This window comes from Neospora caninum, chromosome VIIa, assembly GCF_000208865.1.
Source record: "Neospora caninum Liverpool complete genome, chromosome VIIa".
Classification (NCBI taxonomy): Eukaryota; Apicomplexa; class Conoidasida; order Eucoccidiorida; family Sarcocystidae; genus Neospora; species Neospora caninum.
The window spans coordinates 2,802,921-2,816,271 of NC_018393.1; the positions used below are offsets into that span (position 1 = coordinate 2,802,921).

At 61.2% G+C, this 13,351-nt stretch overlaps 1 protein-coding gene across 1 annotated transcript; it reads right to left on the minus strand.

Annotated features, from left to right (window-relative positions):
- Window positions 1–1,240: 1,240 nt before the first annotated feature.
- Window positions 1,241–12,810, minus strand: NCLIV_022440 (uncharacterized protein; the record flags this gene model as incomplete). The annotated part of the gene is made up of 7 exons (XM_003882438.1): window positions 1,241–5,497; window positions 5,751–5,816; window positions 6,270–6,442; window positions 6,788–6,892; window positions 7,321–9,642; window positions 10,180–10,576; window positions 11,059–12,810. The coding sequence occupies 7 exons, from the start codon at window positions 12,808–12,810 to the stop codon at window positions 1,241–1,243; spliced, it is 9,072 nt and encodes a 3,023-aa protein (XP_003882487.1).
- Between the last annotated feature and the right edge of the window lie 541 nt (window positions 12,811–13,351).

Genomic DNA, 13,351 nt, shown 5'->3' on the forward strand with positions numbered 1-13,351 from the left:
CCCGATGTAGCTGCCCCAGAATCGAAAAGCAACTGAACTTTTAAATGCTAGCACTCATGTGGAGCCAGGTTCTCAGCTCTATGCATACCCATGCTAGCATGCGTTTGGCTCCTGTAGGCGCTCCATCATTGATTTCAAGCAAAGAAATTGCCCCTCTCTGGATAATAAATTTCTCTTGTTTTCTGTCCCCTTCCTTTCCTCGCTGCTTCCCGTCCCCCTCTATTTTCAAGACGCATCGAGAAAGAAAAGGCCCAGACGGGCGTACAAAATTTGAAGCAAGAACGGCAGGCAAGCAGCTTTTCGATCTCGAGCGCGCCTCCCCCCTGGAGTTGAAAAGTCGTGTTTTTCGAGGAAAGATCGTGACAAAGGCGGGTGCAGCACGCAGCGACTTCGCCAAGGGAGAAACGAAGACAGAAAAACTCATTTTCGGAAACATGTGACCACTGTATGCAATCTACTCGGACGTTTATGCATACATGTGAACACACGTGCAGATCTGCGAAGATATGTAAGCTTATACATACACACTACGTTTACACGGAGCGTAGTTCGGAAGAACCTACAGAGTATTATATATATATATATGCACCTGTTCAAACATAGTGCGCGACTCGGAAACGATGCGCAACAAAAAATTTCCTTCTTAACTCGCGCGGAGGCAGTTCGAAACAGCAGCGAGTGTCCTAGGTTTGCCTGTGGAACGTGCCGGGCGCCGCGACGTCTTTCGCTCTCTATCGCTCGTTGCCCCTCGTTCCTCCCCCCTGTTTCTCGCCCTGCACGTTCATTTCTGTGTTCTCACAAAACGCCTTCGCTTCTCCTCTCATCGTCTGGAAGAAAGTCCCGCCCTACCGTCTCCGTTGCTCCCGCCACACCAGGCAGTGTCTTTGGAGTGCCCGTCTCGCGTCGCACTTACGTTCATGTTGCTTTGCCTCTCTGTCTCCGGCACACTCTGCGGGTGCTTCCCCCCGTGCTCTCTCAGCTTTCGAGGCAAAATCAGCGACGCTTCCTCCCCATAAGAACCCACACTCACGCGACGGACACCGAGACGCCAGACAGCCGTCGGGAGGCTCAAAAAGGCAAGAACAGACACGCGGTGCGGCGGCGCACCAAAAACGTCGCCTGAGCGACCGTCTGGTGACGGACAGCGCCTTTTTCGGTGGAGAGAACCTCAAAAACGCCTGTACGTTCTCCTAGCCACATGCGTACCCGTTCTTCGCCGGTTTTGCTCGCGTCCCACCGCCTACGAGAAGAGAGGACACACCGCAGCCGTCTCGTCGTCTTCCTTCTGCTTCTTCTCCCCTAAGAAGGGTTCGCTGGCGCTTGCCCCGCCGCTGCACGTGAGACGCAGGAGCGAGGCGTCTTCCAGCTGTGAGGGCGAGAGAGTCGGAAGCGACGCCGGATGCAAGAGAAATCTCGGAGACGCGTCTTCCCGTCGTCCAGTGCTTCCCAGATCTTCGCAGGACGGCAGGTCTGCATTCCGCCGCCCCCCGCCCCGCTCATCACGAGCTTGGACGTCGCCCTCGAGCCCCACCAAGTCGGCGTGTGCGGGGAGAGCCGCGCCCGAGGACGGGGACAGGAGGCAGGACTCGGCGAAGGCCCTGGCGTTCTGCCCCGGCGAAAACCACCCTGATGACCGCGTGGACAGGCCAGGGAGTGCGTGACGTGTTTCCGGGACGAATCGCGGCGAGGAGAGACGCGAACACGGTTCGTTCACTTCCGAGCAGGCAGAGCCCGCGCCGCCGCAGGCCTCTGTCAGCGACGGCGCCAGCAGGTGAGCTTCACACGCTGGGCTTGCGCCGAGAGGCAACGGCGGCGAGGCCGTCAGAAGACTGGGGCTGGTTGGCGGCCGCGAAGGGAATGCGCCGCCGCCTTCGAGGCCTTCGTCGTCTTCTCCGTCGACAAACAAGTGGGTCGTGCTGTCCCGCAAATTCGTTCCATTCCCCAGAGCGCCTTGCAGGCTCGGCCCTGCGGCCCCGTGGCGCGCGCCTTCTTCCCCGGCTCGCCGAGGCTCCGGGTCCCGCTTACCCTCGTGCGCCCCGTCCGCCTCCCCTCCGGCGTCGCGCTGCGTGGCTTCCTTTGCTCGAGCGACCTCGTCCTCACAGCCGCTCTCTCGCTCTCGAACGCGGAGCGCCTCCTCACGCGTGGCGTCCACCCGTTGAAGCGCAGCATCGAGGTCCATGGCAACTGCCTCGCCTAGCCCCGGGTTGCTCGCCACCGCCATCTTCACCAGGCTGTGGACGCGTGGCACGTCGGAGGCAGAGACCACGCAGCCGATCGAGACGAAGAGGCGCTGGAAGGCCTCCCAGAAAGGCGCCAGTCGCTCTGGAGTCATCCTGCGCTCCGAGAGGAAGGAGAAGAGGGCGTTGAAGCACGGCCAGGCGCCGGAGGTCCGCGAGGCCACTGCGTCGCTCGCTCCCGCGCCGGCGGACGCTGCGCGGCTCCGGGCCAGAGCCAGCAGCGCATCCACGCAGATGCTCTGCTGCGCGGCGAAGGTAAGAGGAGGCGCAGGGGCCGGAAGAACGGAGTCAGACGGAGCGGGGGTCGGGGCCTGTCGCGGGTAGCCCACGGGGCGGAAGGTCGGGGAGGCGAACGCGACGGGCGGAGACGGAAACGACGCCAGAAAGGGGCTGCCGCCAGCGAAGTTCGATTCGCGAGCGAACGCTTGCGCCGAGGGGAAGCCGGCGCGCGCAGTGTCGCACCCCGCGAAGGAAGGGATACCAGCGGCGAAGGGACCACAGGGAAAGGCTCCAGCACCGGCTCGGTCGGAGGAACAGCTCGGGGGAAAATACTGAGAAGACTGGAGCGCAGGGTAGGACGCCCAGTGAGCCGCCACGAGAGCGGGAGACACGGGCGGGCGACGACCGTCTGCGGCGCCAAACGGGCCTTGTGTCTCCTCGCGGGGCTGCCGGGTCAAACCAGCGAGGGCGCGCGGGAAGCCGAGCGCGCCCCTGCTTTCGTCGGCTGCCAGGGGCGACGGGGACGGCCCTGAAGACAAAGGCAGCGGGTACGGCGACGCCCCCTGCGGCGGTCCCCGGCTCGAGCCGAACGCCGAAGGGCCCAAATCCCGCCTCTCGTGGGCGAACTTCTCGCCGAGCAGCGAGGCTGTTTCGCTGCTTTCTTCCGTCGAAGCAGAAGAGAACGACGAGAGCGACGGCGCGGCGACAAATGGATCCGGAGACCGGTCCACTGAGTCTTTGCCCGTTGCTCCGTCGGCCTGCCGGTGACTGGAGCTGCCTTCAGCCCCGTCTTGCCCGCCCATCCGCCGTCTCTTTCCCTTGCCCCGGCCGCTCCCGCCTCGCCTCCCCACCTCGCCGCCGCCCCAGTCTCCGTCGCCGGGGTCGCCCCGCGCATCGGTGTCTCCGGCGCTCGCTGTCTCTTCGCAGCCCTCCAGCTGTCTCCGCTCGCGCTTCAGCCTGGCCTCACCCTCGCGATGCAAGCTGATCAGGTGCTGGTGTCTCTGAACCAGGAGGAGCTCGTGCCGAGAAATCGGCTGTCCCTCCTCTCCAGACACCAAAAGCCGAGCCTTCATCTTCGCGAGGCGCTCCGCGCGCTCGGCCCCCAGCTTCTCGCAGAGAAAGCGTTTTCGGCCCAGTCGCCCGTTCTCCCGCACGAACTCCGCGACCCATGCGTCGCCATCGGCCTCGTACCATACCCGCCCCACACTGGCGAGCGACTCCGCCCGCTGGAGCGGAGACACGCGCGGTGCGTGCCAACTGCCGCGATGGGACGAAACGGGAGACGCAGGCGACCCGTGCGCGCGCCTGGTCGCGGGCAGTTTGTGGGGCGGCGGAAAGGCCACGGGTGGACTGGAGAGCAGCGAAGAAGGAAGGGCGAGAGGCGGGAAACCCCTGGAACTTCCGTTAGCTGAAAGGACAGGTGAGGACGCCGCGCTCGAGTGTGACGAGGGCCACGTGCAACTGAGGCCGAGCGCAGGATCCGGAAAACCCGCGGTCCGAGGTCCACCATGAGGAAAGGAATAAACCCGGCCGAGTCGTGACGGAGACCATCGCTCGCCGGCACCACGGAGACGCGTCGACTCCCGCACGGGGCTTATCGCGAAGTCTGCGAAGAGACTCCCGCTGCCTCCGCGCCGGTCGGCGAGTGCGTGCGCCCTTCGTCCTCCTGGCCTTTGTCCTCCGTCCCTCGCGTGGGTTTTCTCGGAGCCTTCCGCCTCTTCAAACTCTCCTGCCTCACGTGTCTCCTCGTTCCCCTCGCGCCGACGCCCCTTTGCGCTGCTCCCGCTGCACACACGAACCGCCGCAGTGGCGAGTGGCGCATGTGGGGGGCGCCCGAACCACGCGTCGACGGCCTTCTCCTCCATTTCGTTTTTCCTCAAGCAAAGGTCAACGGATCGCGAGAGGAAGACAGGCGCCGTATCGCGCTTTTCGTGCTCAGCTGTCTTGGGCGACGCGCCTCGCCGCCTCACGGCCATATCGACGAGTGACGCCGCAGCGCCCGCCACCGCGTTCGCCACGGCTGCCGTGTGGGGACGAGGAAAGACAGCCAGAGAGCGGGGCGACGCGGCGTCCACATCGCAGGCCTCGTCTCCCCATTCGATTTCTTCGTCTGGAGCAAGGTAGAGGCCGACAGGCGGGAGAACGCCTCCGGGGCCCCAGAGCGCGACTGGAGAGTCCGAGGGCGACGCGGCGTCGAGACTGCTCACGAGGTCGGCGACCCAGCCCGTGAGCGGGGCACCGTCTCTCTCTTCTGTGTCTTTGTCTCCGCGAACTCGCGCGGCCGCCTGGCAATCGCCGTCCTCGCCCCTCGGAGGCCCGAGTCGGCGCCGCTTCGAGGGCGAGCGCGGGGCGTCTGAGCCGCCGGGGCGGGTGCTGCTGGCGGACGAAGAGGCGCGCGTCGAGAAGGAGGCTAGCAGCGACAGGAAAGGCCGGTGGCTCAAGTCGTCGCCGTGTCCGATTTGGCCGTTGCCTTGGCACAGGAAAGCCAGGGTGTCGAGCGCACTTCCAGAGAGCGCGAAGACGCTCCGCGTTCGCTTCTCGCGTCCGTCGACCAAGAGCGACGGCAGACACGCCGACAGAAAACAGAACACTGCAGCCCAGTCGTCTTCGAGGCACTTCTCCAGTCTCCGCTGTCTCTCCTCCCGCGTCTCGCTCCTTGTCTCCTCGCGTTCTTCCTCCTCGTACACCCTCAGGAAGCAGTCGACCAGGCTGCGGCTCTCACTGAACTGCGCCCCGGCCACAGACATCGCCCCCGACAACGCGACAGCTTGCAGCAACTCGGCCTCGACAGAAAAGCCTGGCGAGGCGAGGCCGCGCCCTTCCTCGGCCCAGCCGCCCTCGGGAAAAGACGCCGCACACAGAGACGACTGGGGAATCGGCAGGCGTGTGTGGCGGCGCGTCTCTCGGCTTATATACGGGAACATGTCGGAGCGAAAGAGAAATTCAAACGGAGACGCCCCGACGTGCTGCCGGGGCCGAAGCGCCTGACACAGCAGCTCGGTCATGAAGTACTTTGGCGAGAAGATCTCCTGGTCTCCGTCCTGAGAACGCACAACGCAGAGGGCCAAGAGTTCATCTCCACTCGCCAGTTCCAACAAGAATCCCGTTCGAACTGAAGAAAAGCACAAGACACACGTTCAGTCGAAAAGAACGGGAAGACCACTGGACGTACACGTCGGCATTGAGCCCTCTTGTCATCTCTCCGCGCAGGCCCGAGAGTATCGACCTATGTGCTGCATACGCGAGGAAAAACGGTTAACTATGTTCAGGTGTCTCCTGCTGAACGGCGCGTACCTCGTACTTGACAACGATCTTCGGGGCGCCGTCTTCTGCGTCCCTGATGAGACGCGCGACTCTTCCCTGTGTCACGAAAGAGAAGCACACACAGAAAGCATTTACCGAAACGAACCACCACCGGCCAGAAGAACGCATGCGGGCCTACCCTCCTCCATGGCGGAGAAGACAACAACTCGACACGATTTAACTCGGCGCGAAAAGGCTCGTTGCACACGCATCACGCGCGTGTGACAGGCCTGCACGTCGCATGTCATCAACGGTGCATTCACACCAATCATACGGACACATTATAAACATGAGAAACACGTATGCATACTCATGCATACACCAATCTATATATATATATATATATATATATATAGGGTATAGGCTCCACACATGGACCACCCATCAAGCAGACGGGTCACTCTTGGCTCTACAAGTAGACTTTGTTTTTAGGCTTCCCGTCGAATTTGCATCTGGAAAACAGAGCGTGCTTCGTCTGCGAAAAAAGTGTCGAAAATGCGCAAATCTCACCACGTGGACTCCTGCGGGCCGCCGTCTCTCGAGTTTTGTCGCTCCCAGATAAACGCCGAGGAGAGGAACAAACCGATGCGACGGTCGGCTCATACGCGCCAGCAGAGTCTCTCCACTAACCAAGTCAGGAAAGTCTCGAGCTTCAAAGGAGCCGTCCTTAGTCTCTTCGCTCTCTGCATGCAAGGGAAATCCCGCAAATTTACGCGCGAGCGGCTACACCGGAGACAGAGTTCCACACAGATCGTGCAGATCGGTTAAAAAGACTTTCGTACCTACACATGCACATATATATATATATATATGCATACGTGAGTCACTCATCTCAAAAGAAGGCTGTCGTGAGTATCTGTATGTTATAGCGAGTCTGACGCACCACATATCCACTTTTGTACAGATTATGTACGTGCAGCTGCTGTACCTGGAAGAGGTATATATATATATATATCGGTATATGTATATACATGGATACATATGTATTTCTTTGTGGATGAAGGAATGAGGGCGCACCGTCGACCTACCTTTTGCGTGGTCCGCGTCGGTGCATGCGGTTGGTACGGCGGGCGGAGCCGCTGCGGCCTGCGCGTCGAGTTCTTCTCTGCGGTAGTCCATCACCACTTTCCTCACTGGAGAGAAACCAAACAAAACGCGACGTTCACACGCCTGTCGATAAAGTCCCTCCCTCACTTATCCACCTCCAGATCTCGTCGTTCATCTCTTAGCAGACCGTCTCTTCCTTTCCCCTCCCTCTCGAGCACACGTGCAGATGCCTGTGCCTCTATATAATATATTATATGCGTGTACACACAGAGGTAGGACTTCCCCTGAAACGGATTCCCCATGAACCCTTTGTCTGCATGCAACAATACGTTTCCTGTCCAATCCTGCTCGACCTGCATTTACCCGTCGTCTGCGCGGCGGTGCGCAGATCCACAGATCTCAGTGCTGCCGAAGTTTCGCACCCGCCACGCGGCCCCCGCTGGGTCTGTACGCCTCTCTCAGAGGTCAAACGCACTGCATGCACGGAGAGAAAAGGGGTTCGGTTTGTGCGTACGTGCTGTGATGATGTCATGACATATCTCCAGAGGCGTTTCCGTCGCAGGTTCTTCGCCCGGATCCGAGAAGTTCTTTTCCAAGTGGAGTTTGAAGATTCGGCAAGTGACTCCGTTCGCGTCGTCTCCGAAGCGACTTCTGCACGCGCGGCAGGGGAGCAGTGTCGAGAGATGCGGAGACTCGGGAAGCGTCGGCTGATCGGTGAGTCTGCCGCGATGCTGCTCGGCTGTCATTTCCCCCGCGGACGGAGAAGGCCGAACCTGGACCTTCTTCGCCTGGGCAGCGAGCGCCTCTGAGACAGAAGAGAAAACGGTGCGGGGCTTCACGACGCGCGGCGACTCCCGCACGCCCTGTGCCTTCTTCGGCGAGGGCACCGGAGCCGGGGGGACGCCGGAAGGAAGAGAAGAGACACCCGCGCCGGAGTCCGCGGTCGCAAGCTCGTTTGCCCTCGTCTCCGGAGCCTGCCTCTCACAGGGAGAAACAGAGGAGGCGCCAGGACGGCTCCGCGACGGCAGCGCCCCGACGGGAGGTGACGCAGGGACAGCTGAGGCAGACGGAGACTGCAGAGAGGACGCGGGACAGAGCTTCGGTTCGAGCCCTCCCTTCGAAGCCAGTGGTGCATGCGGAGAAAACGGAGACGCGCACGCCTCCGCACCCCCGCCCTCCACTGCCGGATCTCCCTGTCGAGGCGTGGAGGAAGCGAAAAAAAGAGACAAGGAAGACGGAGAGGCGGAAGATAAAGAGGAGGAAGATGAAGAGGCGGAAGATGAAGCGACGGAAGATAAAGAGGCGGAAGATAAAGAGGCGGAAGATGAAGAGGCGGAAGAGGAAGAGGCGGAAGAGGAAGAGGCGGAAGATGACGAACAGAACGAAGAGGAAGAGGGAGAGGAAAGAGAAGCCGAATCGCTCGAAGACAGGCAAGACGACCGTGGGGTCTCTGAATCCGGCGGCGGCGAAGTGCCTGAAGCATGGAGATTCTGTGGACGCTCTAGAGAAGAAGGGGCAAGGGATGCAGACGAACAGGAAAGAGACGGCTGAGCAGAATCAAGACAAACTGCCGCACTGTCCACGTCTTCATGGGACGATTGACACGGCCAGCCTACGACGGAAAGAGACGAGGAAGACGACGACGATGGTATGGCAGGAACGGAGGGAGCGAGGTCTTGAGACGGTTCGTTTTGGTCTCCCTTTTCAGAAAGGTTTGTCGCTCGCTCCGTCACCTCGTCTCTCGCATCGTTCTCTCTCTCTCCGTCAGTGTCCTCTCGGAGGGGGAGACTGCACTCGTGCGTCTGTCGTTTTTCTTCGTCTTGTCTTCTGGTCTGTCGCGTTTCGTTAACTCGTTCCGCGAAGAGGATACAGAGGGGACAGAACCACTCGTATTCGTCTGAGGGAGGGTCGCCGGTTCGGTGTATACACTCCAGGTGGTAGGCGCGGTTGCATCCGTCGCACACGATCCCTCTTTCTTCTTTTTCGTTTCTCTCATCTTCTGTCTCCTCGCCGTTCCCTCGTTGTCGCCCCTCGCCCCTCTCGCCTCTGCGCGTTTTTCCCAAAGGCGTCCGTTTGGGTGGCTGTGCTTGTCCCTGCCTCCGCCTCGAGAGACCGACGCTCGGCTCCACCTGTTCACCTTCTCCCCCGCCCTTCTTCCCTTCTCGGTTCCCCACTCTACGCACAGACGCACCCCCGCTCGAAGGCTTCTGCTCTGCCCCTGTCTCCCTTTCCTCCTCTTCCTTTTCCGCCTCCGCTCCCTCCGCTCCGTCCTGTCCAGCGTCTCCGTCTCCACTCTCGCGTCCGCCGGGCTGCTGGCCCGTGCTTCCCCGCTGTCGGGCCTCGCTCCTCTCGCCTGGGCGAGGCGTCTCTTTGCCTGGCTTCTGGTTCGCGTAGCACAAGAAGCACAGCTGGTCTGTCGAGAACGTCTCGTCTTCCTCCTCGTCAGCCTCTTCCTGCTCGCGCAGAAACGCCCGCAGCGCCCCCGCCGACAGTTTGTCTCGAAGCCTCATCGCCTGCAGCTGCCGCCGGCAGTAGCGCATGCACTGCGCATTGATCTGATCGAACCAGTCGTAGCCGAAATCTGCGAGAAGCTCTTCTCCAGGGTTGATCGGCACTCCAGGGATCGAGGTCAAAACGATGTGGGGCCACGCGTCCACGTACACCACTTGCCACTCCGCATTTATGCGGCATTTGCGGCGGCCAAACAAATCCACCGTCTGAAAGTGGTTTACCATCGACATCTCGTTGAACTCGTCGGTGCTGTCGACTGCGTACATCTCGTCGTGCGGAATGGACACCAGGGGAGGCGACGATAACGAGGGCAACCCAGCAGCCGCTGAAAAAGGAAAAGACGAGAGCAGCGAAGCGAGCGAATGGAGAAGACGGGGACGACAGGAGAAACACGAGAGAAAACAGCCACGCGCCAGAGATCGACAGGGCGAAACCACCTGAGCTTCGCAAAAAACGCATGTGCCGCAACGCAACTCTCCGCAGAGAACACAAAAGGCAACACACATATACACCCGCGCAAACGGGGCTGCCTTCGCGCAACTCGCCTTCTGTCCGCATGTCCCTGCCTGGCTGGCTACACCGCTCTATCTCCTACCATTCACGCATCTACATAGAGGCACGATAACATCAACATGACTACCTAGAAATCTGCATGCCTACACTTACAAACAGAGGTACAGCTGCCACGCGGACACTTGCGCGTGTTTCGGAAATCACACGAAACGAGACTGGGCGTAAGAGTCCCGTGAAGAAAAAAAAACTGGGGCACGAGATGTTCCCCGTCGTCTTGGCACCGCGTGTGCCTCCAAGTCGGGAAGCCCAGGTCGCCCTCGGCTCGTACCTTTCCTGACCCGGCTCGTACCTTTCCTGTCGTCTCGTGCGTCCCAGTCTTGGAAGGTTTCCTCCGCGCGGTCGCCTCCGCATTTCCTCGGGCCGCCTCTCTCCGGTTTCTTCTGCTCGGCCTTCTCGCTCTTTCCACACCCGCGACGGGGAGCCTCTGCTCCCTCGTCGTCTCCGCGCGTCCTCACCAAGTGCGGGTCTCGGAAGGCTTCGCGATGGAACTTCAGCTGAAAGCAGTATTGCGGGTGGTCTGCGCGCAAGTCCTCGTCGCTGCTCACGTAGCCAGTGTATTCTCCGAAGATCACGCGCTCGCGGTGCTCCGCAGAGATTCGCGGCCCCACGTACCGAAGCGAGTAGGCGTCTTCTTCCTCCGGGGTGACCAACCGCACGGGGTGACGGAAGTCCAGCAGCCGAATGACCTGCGCAAAGGAAACGTGCCTGGAGTCTCCGAGATACAGCGGGAAAGAGAGAAGTCGAAGGGAGGCTGCGAAGACGCGTTCAGACAGCCTACGAAAGAGAAGAGCCGGTGGGCCATCTCTCCGTCGTGCACACGTGCGAGGCTTGGGAATGGAAAGAGAAGAGCCGGTGGGCCATCTCTCCGTCGTACACACGTGCGAGTCTTGGGAATGGACAGCAGACTATCGAAAGAAAACGCTGCCAATCTAGGATCGCCGGCGCCTCTGACAAAAGTGCACCCATCTCGGCGCTTCGTACAGATAATCGAGTACCCGCCGAGACAGGGGACTACTGGAATCCACGGGGAAGTCAACCTGTGTGCAAATCACAGCTAGGCTCGATTCCTGTATTTGGCGACAGACAGAGCGACAAACACGTGACCAGAGAGCATACGAGGTGACCTGTTTATCCCGAGGGGTGGATTCCAGACATATACAACTGCTACCTGAACGCCGTCGTGAACTTTGCCTTCCTGGACGCAGGCCAGGAGCGCTTTGTACAGCCGCGGATGTCGGTGTCTGTACACCCTTCGATGTTCTTCTCCAAAGTACGGACAGAAGATAAAGGGTTGCCACGTGTGGGAAGCCGATTGAGATCGGTGAGCTGTCGAGACACCGGCTGTTTTCTGTCCGGCTCCCCTGGCCTCCTGCGCGGTCGTCACCGGCGGGGCAGGGATCCATCCGCAGCCACCCCAGAATGACCCGCGCTTGCCGAATTGTTTCTGGAGAATATCTCTCAGTTGATCCTGTTCGCGCTGCGCTCGTGCACTGAGGCGCTGCGTGCGGACGACTTGCTTCTTCCTTCTTCTCGCGACTTCTTCCACCGTCACAACCTGGAAAGCACAGTTTTTTACCCCACTCAGCACGACACTCGACTCCTCTTCCACCACTTCCTCCAGCTCTCCGGTCTTTTCCCGCTTCACCTCGGGTTCCCCCACTTCTGCGTCTCGACGACCTCTTCGGAGCCCGCCTCCTTGTCTCTCGTCTCTGTCTGCTGGCTCTTCTCTGCCGGCCGAGACGCCGCATGCACCCCGCTGGGACCGCGCCGGCTGTCTCGTCTCCGAGACAGAGAGTTCTTTTCGATTCGCGAGAGACGCGCTCGCTGGCGCCCGCGGCGAGGCTTCTTCTCGCCCACGCAGTCTGCTCAGCATCGAATACGCGGGAGAAGACTCGTCCTTTTGAGGAAGGGCGAGGTAGGCACGCGTCCGGCCGGCGATCGGCTGCTCGCGCGCGTCTTCTGTCTCCTCGCTCCCCTGCTCGCCATTTCGAGGCGTGTTGCGCCGGGAGAAAGAGAAGGACGAAGCCGGCGAGGCGTCCGTGGAGGACGCGAACGAGAGGGGTGCGTCGAGAGCCGCGACAGTCCGGGACGCCCCCACGGGAAATGCCGTCGACGAGGCTACCACTTTCGCGCCTTCGTGAGCGACGCAGCGACTTGCCTCGAGGCTCTGGAGCCTCGAAGACCGCCGGCCCACAGCCCCGTCGTCTCTGCCTCGCACTGCTTTCTTTGGCACGTGCCTCCCCGATGAGGCAGTTCTCCCTTCGTCTCTTCCACCCTCTCCGTTCCCCTCATCTCCGTTTCTTCTGCTCTCGATCGCTCCCTCCTTCAACTTCCCTCGGAATCCGCGACCGCGGAGGTTCGACGCCCCCTGTGGAGGAGACAACTTCCGGGGTGTCTGCCTGTCACCGGAGAAAGGAGACGCCGGGACAAGAGCTGAGGGCGGAAGCCGAGACGCCACAAGTCCTGCTGTCCTCGCAATAGGCGTCATGGCCCGCGGCGTGTTGTGCGTGTCTCCAAAAAGAGAAGAGAGCGCTTTTTTTCCACTTTCGAGTCTCTCCGAACGACGGGTTTCGCTCACTGCGTCTCGGTCTGCCCGAGTCCCCCGTTTGGAGCCCGAAGCTGCGACCTCTGCGCCGTCGACATTTGTGGGGCGCTCTACCCCCGACGCCCCGCCGGCTGGCCCTCCGACCCCGCCGCGGTGTGGGGCGATTCGGCTGTTTGGGCTCGACGCAGGCGGGAAGCAGGACGGAAGCAGAAGACGAGGCGACTTGGCACGGACTACTGAAGGCGCAGCTGCGACCGGCGAGAGAGCGTCTGGTTGCCCACCGTCCGCCCCGAGGGGATGAAGACGCGACGAACGGCGGACACCTCTCGGAGACAACTGGGTCTCAGCCGTCTCCGGCGACTTGTTCCGTCCCATTTGCCGGCCTCTTAGTAGACTTTCGCCCCCGTCTTCCTTTCTCGGTGCCTCGCCGTCTCCTCTTCCCACTGCGTGGGTTCTCGAATTCCCCGGGGAACAGTCACCGGATGCCGACTCTGTGCGAGAAGATGAAGCGCAGGAAGAAGTCTCTCCAGAGCACAAGCGCCCAAGAGGAAAATGAGGGGATCTCGCGGTCGCCTCCACGTCTCCGTCCCTCTCTCCTCGAGAAGGCGCACTCCGGGCCGAGGGGCTCCTCACTTTTGACCGCCCGGGCGACTCCGCCAGGCTCCCACCGTTTCGGTGTGAAGACTGCGAGCCGCTCACTGCCGTGTCCCGCCCACACGACGGCGAAGACGCCTCTCGATGTTCGGCGCACCTCCCGCCGGAGAAACGGTCATGAGCAGCTGGCGACGACGCACGTGAGGTGCGGTCCCCAGGGAGTGTAGACAGAGGCGCGCCGCGTGCGCTGGGGGATGACGTAGGAGGGAAAGAAGCGGCGGAAGACGGCGAGGAAGGGGCAGAAGGAAGGAGAGCGAATCCC